Here is a 17,711-nt window from a genome sequence, read left to right on the forward strand (position 1 = left end):
AATAATAAATAAATTCATCATCATATTTGTGCAACATACTAAAATATTACAGTTACACTTTATAATGAAAGCAAAGCACATCAAATAGGGCATATCCTACATTACTTACTCAGGAAAAATTCTCACTGAGTTCAAGTGCATTGAGCTCTTATTACCTATCACTTTTCCTAATACGAAAAGCAATAAAAGTGCTAACAAGTTACTGTGCAAACTAATGCCTGATCCTGCAAACACATATGCATGTTCTTGACTACCATGAGACTACTCATGCTAGTAAAGTTAAGCACATATGTGTTTGCAGGATTGAGACCTAAAGTCACATATTTAAAGTCAAGTGTGTGTATAAATCTTTGTAGGATCACGGCCTAAAATATACAACTTGTTCTAATAGGAACCACATCCATATACTGTATCTAGCACATCATTCTAGATTAATACTGAAACTTATAGCTATAGATAAAAACCCTTCATTTTGTTAAAAGTGTCTATTCACTGCTAAGGTTTGGCCTTCAAAGTATGTTAAAAATTAAAGCAAGTTCTCATTGGTGCAGACAATTTTCATCTCCTTTGAAGCAATATCACATACAGTAGGTTTGGGGTTTTTTATTGCACACTGTAGTAAAGACAATGAAAATCCCACAGGACTGAATTCCATGTGAAAAGTAAGAACACAAATCAGAACTCTCTTCACAGCATTCTCTGAAAATTTTGGTTCTTTATCATTCTTTTAAATATTTCTAAATGTATGAATTTTTGTAGTTGCTTTTCTATTCACTTTTAGCATCTTCTCTCTAACTCTTTTATTCCTGTAGCAAAACTGTTGCATTTCTCTTGTGCAAATGACAGAGCAGCAGGAAGGGTGGCAAGATTAAAAGAGCCTGCATAGGGACTGAATACTTCAGTGTGTGTGGCTCATAGCTGAGGAGGCTCCCTGCATGCTGCTATGCAGCAGGCATTTTGGGTTAGCAGTAGGCTGATGGATTTAATGATACAAGGATACTGCAGCTCACGAAAGCTTACGCTCAGATAAATTTGCTAGTCTCTAAGGTGCCACAAGTACTGCTTTTCTTTTTGTGGATACAGACTAACACGGCTGCTACTCTGAAGGATACACTAGCCATTCCTCAAGCTGGGGCTGGACCAGCAATCACAGAAAATTCCAACTCCTCAGCTCACAGCCTGGCTGCAGAGGATATATGTTGGATCCAAGATTTTAGCCATAAGAAAAAATCATATTCAAGGACACAAGTATATACTTTGGGTGTTGTCCCACAGTCTTTACGCAGGGAAAACTCCAACTGAGGTCATGAGGAATTTTGCCTAAAGATTGTGGGATCAAGCTTTTTAATTCTATCTGGAGCAGTTAAAATGCCTTGAGAAAAAAAAATTAAAAATAAAAATCTATGTATAGACACCATAATGATTGCAGAATTCTCTCGGCACTCTTTTGTTCTTTAAGGGCTCTATGTCATTATGGTTAGGACAATAAAATACAGACCTAAGGAATTACTATTTAAAAGTATTTTCCCATTTTTTCAGCAGGGCATAATAGCATAAAACTCTATCTAGAAGCTGTGGCTTCTATTACATTTAATTACTTCTCCCTTTCATAGATTCCAAGGCCAGGCCTAAGTTCAACGGGACTATTTGAATGAGTAAAGTTACTCGCACATAAGTGTCTGCAGGATAGGGTCCTCAGTGAGTTCCCCATTTGTAGAGTTTTTCACACAAAAATGAAGAAGGGAATTAAAAAAAAAATAGAAAAACAACTGTAAAACCATAACAGTTTGCAGCGGGGCTCAGGCACAAGTGTAATAACTGAAATTACTTCTAACTCGTGTTTTTGAGTTTACTGTATTTCAAGTTGATGCTACTCCTTTAAATTAAAGGAGGCTGTTATTAAATTTAATTGGTTTCACTTACAGTTTGTATGTTATTGGTGCAGCTACTAAATAAGGGTGATTACTAAGCCAAGCTGGCTTCTAAATGAAGACATATGGTATGTGAACTTTGTGGTTTCTGACTTCCTGGCTTATCAAAATATACAGCTAATAATGCTAGCATGTCTTTAACACAAGGCAGCCATTACAGAATTCTGTCCACTCTCTCTAATAGAGCTCCCCCAGAAGAGCTGGATGGGGTGGGGGGGAAATCATTTAAAAAGTAAGATTTTAGTGGCTTCATGTAAAAAGCAAAATATTTGGTTTTCACCTTGAATACTTTTTGTTGAAACAAAAGGCTATTTCCCATGGGAAACACTGTCAGTTTCTAGTGAAATAATAGTTTCCATCAAGGGTAAAAACATGATTATGTTTTGGGAAAAATTTCATATTCTCCCCTGACAAAAGTAGTGTTCTCTAGTAAACACACAAAAACTGCACTCTGCATGACATTTACAAATACTGGAGGAAATATGCGCTTTCACAAATAAATGTTTGCAAAGTGAAAATTGGAGGTTTCACTAGGTGCTGGTTTCCATTTAACTTAATTTAGCCTATGCCTCAGTCATATATTATGGTAACTAGCCCAATTCAACAGTTCTTACTCAAGAAAAAGTCAGCATTGTCTTCAAAGCGCTACTGATTTGCCCCCAGTGACGTAGCCTGGAATTGTAACTTGTTATTTCTTAAGAACTAGGCAGAACAAGCTTCATGGTAAGAAATCTACCTAACTGGTAATTAAAGAAGCATATTATAATGTTCCATTTGTTGTTTTTGTTTTTCTTGGTCATTGATTTATTATTTTAAAACTATTTCCCATATGCCTTTTTCTTATTTAATGCAATACTCTTTATGCCTAGAACTACCTATATTTTTACAATATATTTTACCATAGTGGAAGGTGTAGTCTAAGAATTTTAAGAGATTAGGTAAGTACTAGATTTGGGAGATCATCTTATATCTAAATTCAATCATTATTTAGTAATCTCTGAGTACAGAGTAGATAAAAACAATCTAAATTTCAAAAAAGTTAGTTTTATGCAAGCTAAAATTTAAAGTTACATACACTATTTTCTCTGCAATTAACATTACTCTACTTTTAATTAAAAATGGTCTTTGGCATATATATAAAGCATAAAAATAACAAACAAACATACAATACTTATGTCAAAAACAATTATTATTATTATTATAGTACTACAAAGCGCATGTGTAATAAAAAAAGTACTTTTGAGTCACCATTCTAGCTTCATATCTGCTTTACTCCACACATATTTTCCTCCTCGACTCAGAAACATCTTCTCATCAAATCCACTGAATTTTATAGCATGTTCTACGCCTACATCTAGGATAGATTTGGAAGGCTCTTTCCGTCCATTTCTACAGTTCAGAAAACGCATCTAGAAAATTCATAGATTAAGAAAATTAGAAAGTGGCTAAAAGTGGAGTATTTCTACAAAATTAAATAACTTAAGCCCCAATCCTGTGAAGTCTCATGCACATGGTTAGCTCTGCGCATGTGAGTAATTCCACTGAAGCCAATGAAACTACTCGCAAGTGTAAAGTTAAGCACGTGAGTAAATCTTTGCAGGACCAGGGTCTTTTTTTTTCTCCTAAAAGATGGTACAAAGAGAGTTAGAAAATATCCTGCTTAGTTTACATATTGGTAAAGAATACACATTCCCATACAAATTAGTTCTGCAAATTGGACTTCACAGTGAAGATCAAATATAACAGATGTGTAAACTATGATCCTGATCCTGCAATTGGTTGCATGCAGGTGGACCCCTATGCAATTGTGAAGCTGCTCACTGAGGTCCATTTGCAGGATCAGGTCCTGTGTTTGACTTGTCTAAATGTTTATGATGATGAATGCAATTTCCTTGCATGCACATGTAGCAGGCCACTCTTTCAGAAACGTGTGGAAAGTGCTGTATGGGGTAAACATTAAACTGAAGTAATTGTAGTTTAGCCTGCTAAACCATGAATAATAGCATAGCCCATATTAACTGATAGACAAATATTAACTCATTAAGTAGCAAATAAAAACTTACATATTCATCCAGAATGAGGTATGAGTCTCTCATCTGTAAAAGCATAGAAAAAACTATAAATTACTAGACAAACTAAAATCTATGTTTTTACTGAAAGTTAGGGAGAAATAAGGTATAAGCATAATAAGTATCCATTCTCTTAGGGCTTGATCCAAAGTCCTTGGGAATCAGCTGGAGTCTTTCCATTCACTTTGATGAACTTTGGATCATGCCCTTAGTGAGTAGCAGACAGAGAACCATGAAGGTGGCTTTTTATGAAAGAACAAATTGTTGCTAGACAACCATTTTTTGTTTGGTTTAAGGATCAGATTGAAACATGGATGCTCAAATGGATACAGGTGCTTTTAAAATATATCCAATCACTTACTTAAATGTTCACATCAGCACTTAGATATGTACAGTGAATACCCATTTTACATGTTTAAATGATTTTATGAAATTCAAAAGGAAGGATGTGGCCCATTAAGGCACCCACATTTGAAAACTGGGCTCCGAATTTAAAAAAAACTTATCTATTAAAATGTGACCGTCCTTAAATGTTGTGATCTGGCACTAAATTCCTCCAGATTCTGTCTTTTTTGTTTTGTTTTGATTTAAATTCACTACGTAGGTTTTTGCTTAGAAAACCTAACCTATTACTGTTACTCTACTGGTATTTTGAATGCCCCCATCTACCTTAGTACCGCCAACATTGCCTGGTCCAGCTACCATAGAAATCAATTGCAAAATTCCCACCGATTTCAATGGGGGCAGAATTGGGCTCCACAACTGTAAGTATCCCAGTTTTATGTGCTTTTCACTCCATATGGAATAGATTTTTTTTAAAATTCTCCAAATATAAAAAAAACAGCTGCTAAAGGAATTATATTGTCTAACTCTAAGTAAGTATTAGTAAGCAAAGCATTAGCAATCATGCTATTTTCTAGTTTCTGATAATAAAGAATTATCAAAGAATAGCTTAATTTTACCTTCTGATTAGATTCTGGTACTAAACATGAGACCTCTCTATGGCCATCTAGGAATCGTTCAAAATCTTCATCGCTGATAATAAATTTCTCTGCTTCTCTCAGTGCACCTTCACCTGTATTCTCTCCTTCAATGAGCAGGCATTGGAATACCTGAAAGACAGAACGTATATGATGAAGGTTGTCAGGTATCAGAGGGGTAGCCGTGTTTGCCACCTTTAAAGATCCAGACTAAGAGTCCTGTGGCACTTTATAGACTAACAGAGGTATTGGAGCATAAGCTTTCGTGGGTGAATACCGACGAAGTGGGTATTCACCCAAGAAAGCTTATGCGCCAATACGACTGTTAGTCTATAAGGTGCCACAGGACGCTTTGCTGCTTTTACATGATGAAGGTTGTATATCTGTCATAATTACCATGGGAAAAAACAAAACATAAACCCCACCATGACTGAGAGGGCCTGGGTCTCTCTTTTCACAGTGGTTTCAACTGGCTGAATCTTCAGTGAAGTCAACGGAGTCACACCAGCATACCATGGAGTGTAAAACCAGCATAAATGATAGATGCCAATAGGGTGAAATCCTGGCCCCACTAAAGTAAATGGGAGTTTTGCCATTGACTTCAGTGGGACCAAAATTTCTCTCATAGTTTTTTTCCTAGAGATCAAACTGCTTGATCTCCCACTCTGTTACACCAGTGTTATGCTGGTTCAATTACATTTATTTCAATGGAATTAAAATGCTGCAAACTAGTGTAACAGAGTGGAGGATCAGGCTCTAACTATTGAGAAAGACTCTTCCATGCATCTTTGAACATTTAAAAGCATGCTAGCCTTACAAGATTTTAAACTACTTAGGACAGCTATTTAACACTTTTCTAATGAAAAATATACTTAATAATAATTAATATTGTGTATTCAGACTTCTTCCTTTTTTCAAAGTAATATGACATTTTTCAATTTTTTTCCCCTATAAAAAAAACACGATGTTCTCTATATGTCCCAAAATTACCAGACTTCTGTATGGTGAAAAAATATTTCGTTGTAAATAACACGAAAGGGCAAATTCTCGACTGTATCTGAGTATCACTCAAATGCAGTGAGGGAGGTGGCCTGTCTGGGAATTGGTTATGGATCCCCGATACTAAGTGCCATCATAAATTAGAGCCACAGCTCTATCTCACCCAGTTGGAAGATCAGTCATAGCAGAGCTCTGCTCCACCAGGCCCCCTTCCTGGAGGGTTGCCAACTTTCTAATTGCACAAAACCCTTGTCCCGCTCTTCTCTGAGGTCCCGACCCTGCTCACTCTACCCCCCCCCCCGCATCACTTGCTCTTCCCCACCCTCACTCATTTTCACTGGGCTGGAGCAGAGGTTTGGGGTGCAGGAGGGGTGAGGGCTCCAGCTGGGGGTGCAGGTTCTGGGGTGAGGCCAGAAATGTGGGGTTCAGGGTGTGGGAAGAGACTCCGGGCTTGGGCAGGGGATTGGGAAATGGGAGGGGGTGAGGGCTCCAGCTGGGGGTGCAGGAGGGGACTCCAAGCTGGGGCCAAGGGGTTCATAGTATCAGAGGAGGCTCAGGGCTGGGGGAGGGGTTTTGGGTGAGGGAGTGTGGGCTCTGGGGTGGGGCCAGGGATGAGGGGGTTGGAGTGCAGGAGGGGGCTCTGGGCTGGGGCCGAGAGGTTTGTAGTATGGGAGGGGACCCTGGGCTGGGGCAAGGGATTGGGGTATGGGAGGGGTTCAAGGCTCCGGCTGGGAGTGTGGGCTCGGGGATGAGAGGATTGGGGTACAGGAGGGGGCTCAGGGCTAGGGCAGAGGGTTTGGGGTGTGGGAGAGGGTTTGGGGTGTGGGAGGGGGTTTCAACCTGGAGCTGGGGTGTAGGAGGAGGTTCAGGGTGCAGGCTGTGGCTGGCCGGCGCTTACCTCAGGCGGTTCCCGTAAGCAGCCAGCATCTCTGACTCCTAGGTGGAGGGGCCGGGGGCTCTGCTCCCTGCCCATGCCCGCAGGCACTGCCCCCACAGGTCCCATTGTCCACCGTTTCCGGGCAATGGGAGTTGTGGAACTGACGCCGGCGCTCCAGGCTGGGGCAGCGCATGGAGCCCCCATGGACATCCCTGTGCCTAGGAGCCAGACATGCGGCCACTTTTAGGAGCCATGCGGAGCCAGGAAAGGCAGGGAGCTTGCCTCAGCCCTGCTGCGCCACTGACCAGACTTTTATAGGCGCAGTCAGCACCCGGAGCTGCCATGGTCCCTTTTCAACCAGGCGTTCCGGTCGAAAACCAGATGCCTGGCAATCCTACCTTCCTTCTTCTCCCCTTTCCCTGAGAAGAGAACATGTAGCCCTGTATTTCTTGCTTACCTTCCATCGGACAGGATTTAGTGCCTTAATCTGTTCATTCATATCTTCGTGAACATTAAATCTATTAATTACTGAATTTAATTTAAAAGCCACAGCATAATCTCGGCACCACTTTCTCAGTCTTTGGAGATTCTCAATGTGGTTCTTGTTTCCTTGTCCACGGCCAATTAAAACATTGACTTCCTCATCAAAACTATCACAGGAAACTGCAAGAATGTCTAGGTAGTCACCTGAAACAGACAAAACATTAAGTAATATTCAATGTCTGTAGTAAAGAGTTATTAACTGCCCAGCTCTGCCATCTTCCACCTCCAAGTACACCCTCAAAACCCATCATGAGGAACCCTACCAAAAAGGATTCCACGTGGTCACGGGAGGACTGGAGAGCATCTCAAAAGTGACATACCCCTTTTCTACACAGACATGGGGACGCCTTGAGCTAATGTTTTTAAAGTCAGTCTAAATACCTCTGATTTAAAAGTACACATAAGAGTATTTGGTTTTGTTTGCATTTACTGTAAATGTATTATTAACAAAAATATCTACAGACAGACACCTTACTATAAAGTTGAATTGAGAAGACTCCTGAAACCCGTGCATCTTTTTAAACATACACATCGTTCTTTCTTACCGTAACGCTTGAACCATCGTTCTCTAATCATGCTGCCATTGCTCACAATGCTGACACTTGACAGTTTTAGTTCCTGCTTGCAAAACTGGACCAATTTGCCCACAAATTCTCCTCTGTCTTGCAGAAATGGCTCTCCTCCTGAAAAGTTTATTTTTTCCATACCTAGTATTTGACAAAAAAGAGAAATACTATTTAGATTGGATAAATTTAAGTTTTGGGAACTTTTTCTCACAACATATACACTGAAGAATACAGATGATTTGCACAGATATACTAATGGTGAGCCACAGTCCATAGACTCCCCTTGAGTTCAATAAACTGTTCCAAAAATGTATGAAGAGGAGAAACCCCTTTTTCTGCTAAAGTTTTGCTACGATTTTCATAAATGTATGAAATTCCCATTGACTTCAATGGAGCCAAGATTTCACCCCTTGTCTCTATTCACTATGTAAAGTACCATGCACATTATTGTACAGAAGATTATTTACAAATCATTAAAATTATAAGGCAAATATTTTCAAACCTGGGTATCTGAAAAGACACTCCTAAATCCACATTTAGATACTTTATTTATGAATTTAGCAGGCTATCTTCAGGCACTTAAGCTTTGAAAATGTGGGCTAATATAATAATCAATGCTCTTTGCTTGTAAGCCAGACCTTTACCAGTCAGATTTGTGTCCCCACGTTTAGATGATATCAGCCTCTACTGCAGTTTTTTGTATCTTTTCACATTTAAGGCAGCGACTAAATTTTAACTTTCAGGCGCTGTTTGAACTCTCTCCTAGTTGAACCAAAACTAAACATATTCGTCTGAAATGGCAAAGGAGATTTATTGTTTTTTACCGGGGAGAACTTTTGGCTACATTTTATGAAGATGCCACATAGCAGCACTACTCCAAATGTGTCCCATATACTGTACTTCCAGTACTTTTTCAGCACATGACTGAATAAGGAGAGAACTGGAGCCTGAATCTACTCTGCTGGGCTTCTTTAGGTCTGGATCACAGCTTTAATTCAGGGGTAGTGGAGAAAGGTGCTGAGGGAGGGAGAATTGGGGAAATTCTTGATCAAAAAGGGGGAATTTTGTCAATTCCCCTCCCCATGAAATTCAGCATTTGGACAATAAATTTAAAATAAATAATAATAATAATTAATAATAATTAATAATAACAATCAATCAGAATTTGGACCATGTCAGAGTATTTGCTGCACTAATTGGATGACCCAGCCAGGCGGGGGGCGGATGCCCTCAGTCTACAGCCCCAGTCCCAGCAGCGGAGTTCACCCCGGAGATCCCAGGGCCATCAGTGGGGCAGACTCACCCGCCTCCTTGAGCATGGTCAGCCCCCTCCTGGCTTCCTCGAGGGGCAGCACGAAGGAGGTCTTGGCCGTGTGGAAGCAGAAGCCGCAGCGGTAGTTGCACTGGCGGGTGAAGTGATAGTTGACGCTGGTCGGAACCGTGGGCACCTCGGCGCCATCCGGCTCCCCAGCGCCCTCCTCCAGCAGCGGGGGGCTCCTCCCGGGCAGCAGCGCCCCCCGGAGCCAGCAGGAGAACGGCGCCAGGCAGAGCCACAGGGCGCTCAGCTGCGCATGGAGGACTCGGAGCAGCATCGCCAGCGCCTGGGGCAAGGTGCGCATCTCGGCGAGGTGCATGGCGGTGCGGGGCTGCAGCGCTCTGGGGCGCAGGGCAGGGGCGCGGGCTCCATTTAATAGCGGGGAGCATGTGACAGGCGCTGCTGGCTGGGGGAAAGGAAGGGGCAGTTTCGGTTTCCTTTACGGAGAAGCGAAACTTGGCTCCCGATTGAGGCAGCAGGCGAGGTGTGTGGAGCCCGCGGCGAGCCCGTTTACAATGGGCCACCCCCACTCCCTGCCTGGTTCCAGCTGCTGTGCACCCTCCTCCCCACTTTGGGGCCCTGCTCAGGCCCGTGCCTGGCTCCCAAACAGGCGCTTGGGAAATATGCCCGACTTCTGGTTTCAGCTGGTTAGTGCCCTGCTTCCCATCCACAGCAACGGAGCGGTTCCCGCAGAGCTACCCTACACCCCTGATTGCATCGGACATGCTCCCTCCCCCTGGGCATCCCCTAGGCGACACATGGGGTGTCTGCAAACCGCAGTCCAGCCAGCAGGTGTGATTGAGGCGTGTGCGTCTTCACAACTGACCATAAGGGGCGGGATGCCCTCGGCCTCTAAAGCAGCTGGGCGCTGTGCTGCTGGCCAATAAGGAGAATCATTCTAGCCTGGACTCCTCTCTCTCCTGCTCTCCCCCCGCCTGAGGATTTTCTGTCTGTTATAAAGGCCCTCTCTAGGGGTGCTCACAGCTGGCACAAATTAATACAGCCTCAGAGGACCAGTCCAAGGCAGAGCAGCCTCAAGCCTGGAGAAGTGGCGCAAAATTTCCAGTCACCCCACCTCCCAACCTGTGTGACAATCTCAAGCTGAGGCTTGGGGTTAGGGTGACCGGATGTCCAGATATTAGGGGCTTTGTTTTATATATGCAAATATTCTCTCCCCCCGGCCCCAGAAAAAAAAAGTGTCCCTATTTTTCACACTTGCTATCTAGTCACCCTGCTTGGGGCCAGAGTGTTTAATTTCCCACACCACTTTATGGCTCCCAGGCCATTAATATTTTCTCTCAGCTAACATTTTCACACAGAAGTTGGTCCAATAACTTACCTTACCCACCTTGTCTGGCTAATGTCCTGGGACTGAGATAGCTACAACAACACTGCAAACAATTTTCAGAGGGATACATAAGAAGGTTAGGAGTATGGTGGATTAATTTTGTTCAGACAATGAATAATTCCAGGGCTGTATTACCTACTAGCACTTAATGTTTATTTGAAACAAAGGCTCACTGATGTGGGGGAGGGAGGGAGTTTAAAAATGCAAATGTCCCATAAGAAGACTGTCAGAGTTAGCCAAAATGTTCTCATTTTCTAAAATCTTCTCTACACCCTGCTTGTGAAATGAAAATTACAAATGCTTTCTTCATTTTTAGCATCAATACATTTTCTGAATATGGGTTTGGACCACATACCCAGAATTACCTACTAGGGCTATACTTCACAGCTCTAGCATAGCAAAACCCACATCCAAGTTTGCATACCTGACCTCAGCAAATCCTACTTCAAATGTTATATATAGCAGCAGTAACAGTATTGGATATTGGATCTGGTAAACAAAACAAGGTATTTGGTGTACCTATGTGCATGTTGGTTACCAAAACATTCTTCCAGCTCAAACATTCACCAATGCATGAGCAATGCAGGAAAAACACAAGTGTACTTTTGTGTATAATGTACTTCTCTAAAATGTTTTTTGCAAGCAACGACTGTAATAGTCTTTTTTCTGCATACAATGTTCTAGTGTAGGCTCAAAAAAAAAAAAAGCATAAAACTACCTGGACTTTTGACAATGTTAAACACCAGGGGCCTGATTCTCTCCCTATTGACTTCAGTGCAAGTTACTTATATCCTGCAGGGGAAGAATCAGTTCCTTGCGCACAAAGTGTCTCAGATCAAGTCTGGCTATGTTCAAGCAGGTGGGTGAGTGTACAAAAAAAATTGGAAAGTAAATATATGTTCCAGAAAAGGTACTTGAATAATGCATGCATTGTGTACCCAGTGATCTGCCTTACAGCCTCAGCAAAGGTGGCTTGGGAGGCATCTCCTGATGAACAGCGCACCCACATATGTGAATGCTGTTTACTCCCTAAGTGCTCCAAAAGAGAAAAACACCAGTGTAAGATAGGGATTTCATGGACCATGTCTCATTCCATTCCTGACTACGTGGGCTTACCACCAGTTCCAGATAACATCCCTATGAGAAAAACAGTTTAGTATCATCTGCAAACTTTGCCACCTCGCTGTTTACCCCTTTCCCCCAGATCATTTATGAATAGGTTGAATAGGATTGGTCCTAGGACTGACCCTTGGGGAACACCACTAGTTAGCCCTCTCCATTCTGAAAATGTACCATTTATTCCTACCCTCTGTTCCCTGTCTTTTAACCAGTTCTCAATCCATGAAAGGATCTTCCCTCTTATCACATGACAACTTAATTTACGTAAGAGCTTTTGGTGAGAGACCTTGTCAAAGGCTTTCTGGAAATCTAAGTACACTATGTCCACTGGATTCCCCTTGTCCACATGTTTGTTGACCCCCTCAAAGAACTCTAATAGATTAGTAAGACATGATCTCCCTTTACAGAAACCATGTTGACTTTTGCGCAACAATTTATGTTCTTCTATGTGTCTGACAATTTTATTATTTACTATTGTTTCAACTAATTTGCCCGGTACTGACATTAGACTTACCAGTCTGTAATTGCCAGGATCGCCTCTAGAGCCCTTCTTAAATATTGGCATTAGTGCAGTAGTGCCTTTTTCCAGTCATCCAGGACCTCCCCTGATCGCCACAAATTTTCAAAGATAATGGCCAATGGATCTACAATTGCATCAGCCAACTCCCTCAGCACCCTTGGATGCATGAGATCTGGACCCATGGACTTGTGCATGTCCAGCTTTTCTAAATAGTTCTTAACCTGTTCTCTCACCACTGAGGGCTGCTCACCTACTCCCCACGCTGTGTTGCCCAGTGCAGCAGTCTGGGACCTGCCCTTGTCTGTGAAGACCGAGGCAAAAAAAAGCAGAGTACTTCAGCTTTTTCCACAGCATCTGTCACTATGTTGCCTCCCGCATTCAGTAAGGGTCCCACACTTTCCCTGACCTTCTTCTTGTTGCTAACATACTTGTAGAAACCCTTCTTGTTACCCTTCACATCCCTTGCTAGTAGGGTGACCAGATGTCCCATTTTTATAGGGACAGTCCTGATTTTTGGGTCTTTTTCTTATATAGGCTCCTATTACCCCCCACCCCATCCCGATTTTTCACACTTGCTGTCTGGTCACCCTACCTGCTAGCTGCAACTCCAATTTGTGCCTTGGCCTTCCTGATTACACCTCTGCATGCTCTAGCAATATTTTTATACTGCACTTAGGAAGGAAGATCCCATGCACCGCTACAGGCTGGGGACTGACTGGCTCAGCAGCAGTTCTGCAGAAAAGAACCTGGGGATTACAGAGGACGAGAAGCTGGATGTGAGTCAGCAGTGTACCCTTGTTGCCAAGAAGGCCAATGGCATATTGGGCTGTATTAGTAGGCGCATTGCCAGCACATCGAGGGAGTGATTATTCCCCTGTATTCGGCTGGTGAGGTCACATCTGGAGTACTGCGTCCAGTTTTGGTCTCCCCACTACAGAAAGGATGTGCACAAATTGGAGACAGTCCAGCGGAAGTCAAAGAAAATGATTAGAGGGCTGGGGCAGATGACTTACAAGGAGAGGCTGAGGGAACTGGGCTTATTTAGTCTACAGAAGAGAAGAGTGAGGGGGGATTTGACAGCAGCCTTCAACTACCTGAAGGGGGGTTCCACAGAGGATGGAGCTAGGCTGTTCTCAGTGGTGGCAGATGACACAACAAGGAGCAATGGTCTCAAGTTGCAGTGAGGGAGGTCTAGGTTGGATATTAGGAAACAGTATTTCACTGGGAGGGTGGTGAAACACTGCAATGGGTTACCTAGGGCAGTGGTGGAATCTCCATCCTTAGAGGTTTTTAAAGCCTGTCTTGACAGAGCCCTGGCTGGCATGATTTAGTGGGTGTTGGTGCTGCTTTGAGCAGGGGGTTGGGCGAGATGACCTCCGGAGGTCTCTTCCAAGCCTAATCTTCTATGATTCTATGGTTAAGGGCGTGTGGCGGGGCACTTTGGCAACCAATGCAGTCAGACCTCTGAGCTGGGGACATAAACACTCCCGCTGCAAACACGGGACTCCCAATCCCTTGCAACCTGGACGAGTTTCGTTTCTTTCATCACAACTGCTTGTTTTCAAAGATGTTGTCATCGCCTAATGTGCAAACAGATCCGTATAGCCTCCCAGTCGTTCCCCCCCACCACCTTTTTTCCCCCCTTGTTTTGTGTGGTTTCCCAGCAGCAGCAAGCGGGCTGGGTTTCTCTGAAGTGGTTGCAGAAGAGCGAAGAGCCTGCTGCTGCCGCTGCTGGCTAGAAAAGCTGGCCCCACAGCCCAAACGATAGCCGTACCTTTGGTTTTCAGCTCCAGTACAAGCCCTGCTGATAGCTGGAGGGCTGGGCGGGTAACAAACTACCCGCTCGCTTTCGTTTCCCCCCCGCGCCGCCTTATCGGGTTTCCCTGCCCCCGCAGGTGCCATGGAGGGGGCGGAGAGGCCTTGGCGCCGCTCGGTTTCGTTTCTCCGAGTACCTGTCGCGGGGTGCTCGGTGCGGGATGCTCTGCCGCAGCCGCCTGGCCAGCCTCACGCTGCTGCTGCCCCGCTCGCTCTCCGCCATGGCGGCGCCTCCCGCGGGCTGCTCCGCACAGGCGCGACCGTGCTTCGCTGTGGAGGGGCCCGGCTCGGACCTGGTCTGCTTCACCCTCAGCGGCAGCGAGGGCGCAGGCGGCAGCGGCCGCCCCGAGCCCCGCTGCTTTCTGCCGGCTCCGGCGCGGTGCTATTCCCTCTGCGTCCCCGCCGCCCCTAGCGTCCCGGCGGCCAGGCTGCACCGGCGTTTGCAGCAGAGGCTGAGGCAGGGGCCGTTCGGGAGATGCCGGGTCCTGGGGCTCCTCTGCTACAGCGCCCCCGGGGCGCAGGCTGCGCTGGAGAAGGGCTTCCTCATCCAGGACCCGCAGGGAGGCGCGGAGACCGAGCGCGCCCTGGAGGAACTGCTGCGGGGCCAGGGCGAGCAGCCGCCGCCGCTGGGCGTGTACGAGGCGGGCGAGCGGGGCGAGCTGTGGCAGTGCCTGTGGGCCCTGCGAGGGGCGGGCGGCAGAGAGCTGCTCCGCAGAGCCCGAGTGGTGGCCGCCGAGGAGCCGCCGCTGCACCCCGCAGTGCCCGGCCTTCGCCACGCCGCCGTGTTCCTCTCCCTGGAGGCCGCCCGCAGCGTGGTGGAGCAGGTGAGATCCCGGGCAGGGGCCCGTTCAGAGGGAAATGGAGGAAGCTGCACTGGGGAGCTCAGCCTGGCGGCAGGTCCCCAGGGGCTCTGCGCCTGGTCCTTTCCCATAGTGCAATCCTTTGGTAGCAACTCTGTATTGACATTGGCCCAAGTGCGGGGGATCGGGTCCATGACCTATTTTCCCTTCTTAACCCCTGGCGCCCTGGGCCTGCTTAGCAATTCGCGTCTTCACCTAGGATGCTGCATCCTACTTTCCCACGGTCTTAATTTTTGTGTAGAGGCGCATGCTTACCCTGAAACTGAACTCACACCCCAGGGTCGTTCTACTGACTTAAGTGGATGTTACTTCTGAATGACACCAGCTTACATGAAATTAGGCACCGGCCGGCAGGCTGTGGAATCATAATGCATAGCACTTTTCATCAATCGATCTCAAAGTGCTTTACAAATGAGGTGTGTGTGAGTATCCTCATTATACATAAGGGGAAACTGAGGCACAGAACAGTGAAGTGACTTGCCCAAGGTCGCCCAGCAGGCCAATGACAAAGCCAGGTCTCCTGCGTCCCAGCACAGTGCCCTATCCAATAAGCCATACTTCTTCTTGTAAGTACTTGAGTGTAATAAGAAGTTACATGTACGTAAACAGGTTACTTTTAGTAAATGATTAATGAAGTCCTATCTAAAGTGCTAGCTCCATTGCTTTCAGATAATTTTTCAGAGTAACTTTAGCAGCCCTTACACCTGAGGCGTTTACTCCACCTTTCCTTACTATCTTCTTTTTTAGAAAACATATCCCTGTTTTTAAGAAGAGATGGAGCAGAATCACCACATCTGGACCAAAGATTGGGATTGTTCAAATCAAAGACTTTGATTCTTATGTCTGTCTTAAAATTGTATTGTCCTTCTGTATTAAACTTTACCCTTTCCAGTTAAATATGGTCTTTTGAAAAATACCTGTGTACCAGGTGCTCGTTGAGTAATCAATGTTACATTTATTACAGTGCACATCGTTAATCCCTGAAGCCAGAGCTGTCCTTGATCTAGTGGATAAATGCCCCAAGCATTCAAAAAAGGGAGATTTTCCTGTCATAGTTATTGAAGGATTAGATGCAACAGGTAGGTGCATAATGTGAATATAGAATCACAACTGAATAATTGTTAAAATATTGTCTGATGTGACTTCTGTGCATGTTTAAGGCTCATGAGATGTTCAAAAATAAGACTTCAGAAGTTGTTGGCAGAGCCCAGAAGAGCAAGTCACAAAGATCAAAATTCTCCTCCCAGATTTGCATGGCAGATCTCAACTCCAAAGCAATTTTTCACTTCATGTGCAAATTTCCTACTAATGTCATTGGAAGAGCACTCAGGTAGGCAAAGTAGAATATTGGAAACAAGAGCCGTTGTGCACAGTTCAGCCCTTAGTCTCTTGGAGAAGGGGAGAATCAAGGTACTTTTGAGCAACCAGTAATTGCTTTTCACAGAACAGCATTGTAAATGCCTCTGAATATCTGCACATTCTGCATTTTCAGTTGTAGGGAACCTCCCCTAAACAGGGAGCAAAATTCATCATGGTGTCACTCCACTGAAGTGAACAGAATGATACCAGGAATTAATTCAGCAACATCTGTGTACCCTGCCATGTCAATAAAGTTATTGAAACTGAAATGTAGAAAAGTTACCATATGAGCAGATGGCCTAAAGGGCAATAGAGTCAGGCTACTGGCAAAAGGGGGAAATGACTCTGACTAGGTATTACATTTCCAAAGCATGGGTGTTTTAAATGGGGGGTTTATAATATAAATAAACAAACCACACCTTGGACAAGTCCCACACCAGCTCAGTCTCACTGGAGCACAACATACAACAACCCTCCTGGGATCACTTCTTGTGTCACTGCTGTATTCCCTTTGATCTCTTCAGCAGAGCTCCAAATCCTTAAAGAGACAGGGTGCAGGTAAAGATAACCCCGCAAGCAAATATAGCTCTGATATACTCTTATAGGTACTACACAGAAACTGTGATAAGAACTCAAATAGTCAGATAGAAGCATACTGTGGCATAGCCAAAACCCTGTCCTATAACAACAGTCAAGATACGTAGTAAGATATTAGATAAATATATCAAAATGTGTTTTTTGCAGATTAAAGGAAAAGAACTTTTCTTTTGCATTTTTAAAAATTAAAGCTAATTGTTATGTTGTGCCATGCTATATGTCTAAAGATTTTGTATTTGTATGTTAACTGTAGGCAAAACAACTGTAACCCAGTCGGTCAAGGACTCACTGAATGCACTTCTCTTAAGGTCACCACCAGCTTGTATCAGCCAGTGGAGGAAGACTTTTGATGATGAACCAACACTCATCAGGAGGGCATTTTATGCTCTGGGCAACTACATTGTTGCTTCAGAAATAGCAAAAGCATCCACCGAGTCACCTGTGGTTGTAGACAGGTTTGTAAAAAATATTTTCCTGTTGTTTGAATGTGACCATCCATTCTTTCAGTGTGACAAGCAAAGCTACCTGAGTTATCTTTCTTGTCTTTAGCATTACTTTGGTGGTAGCCTGGAAAATATTTATGTATTTCTACTTAATTCTGATTGGTGGTTTAAGTGCATATGAAAAAAGGCAGCTTGATAGTATTGTCTTTAACCAGGCATATTATGATATTTGTAGGCCATCAGATGCAGGAGAAATGCAGAGAACAGAAATAGGACCTTTATGCTGTCTTTATTGACCTGACTAAAGCATTTGACATCAACAGAGACGTGGGCTATGGGCTATTACATAAGCTTGGTTGTCCAGAAAAAT

At 44.2% G+C, this 17,711-nt stretch overlaps 2 protein-coding genes across 4 annotated transcripts in view; one reads left to right on the top strand and one right to left on the bottom strand.

The window, feature by feature from the left end:
• RSAD2 (radical S-adenosyl methionine domain containing 2) lies at positions 1-14,782 on the bottom strand. Of its 3 annotated transcripts, none has more exons than XM_074947700.1 (6): positions 14,220-14,782; positions 7,945-8,106; positions 7,314-7,543; positions 4,963-5,112; positions 3,995-4,027; positions 1-3,340 (listed from the first exon to the last, which is right to left on the bottom strand). In XM_074947700.1, the coding sequence occupies exons 2-6, from the start codon at positions 8,102-8,104 to the stop codon at positions 3,176-3,178; spliced, it is 738 nt and encodes a 245-aa protein (XP_074803801.1). In that variant the 5' UTR covers positions 8,105-8,106; positions 14,220-14,782; the 3' UTR covers positions 1-3,175. The 3 variants fall into 3 exon arrangements, with proteins under 3 accessions (XP_074803801.1, XP_074803800.1, XP_074803799.1); XM_074947699.1 differs by having other exon boundaries at positions 14,042-14,782; XM_074947698.1 differs by lacking the exon at positions 14,220-14,782 and adding an exon at positions 9,269-9,617.
• The window catches only part of CMPK2 (cytidine/uridine monophosphate kinase 2), a 20,092-nt gene continuing 16,614 nt past the window's right edge, over positions 14,234-17,711 (top strand). Inside the window, exons 1-3 of the mRNA XM_074947697.1 lie at positions 14,234-14,906; positions 15,907-16,021; positions 17,152-17,353. Of these exons, the coding sequence (XP_074803798.1) occupies positions 14,244-14,906; positions 15,907-16,021; positions 17,152-17,353 (980 nt within the window). The 5' untranslated portion in view covers positions 14,234-14,243. The remainder of the gene's footprint in view (positions 14,907-15,906; positions 16,022-17,151; positions 17,354-17,711) is intronic.

Source organism: Natator depressus, chromosome 3 (assembly GCF_965152275.1).
Source record: "Natator depressus isolate rNatDep1 chromosome 3, rNatDep2.hap1, whole genome shotgun sequence".
Classification (NCBI taxonomy): domain Eukaryota; kingdom Metazoa; phylum Chordata; order Testudines; family Cheloniidae; genus Natator; species Natator depressus.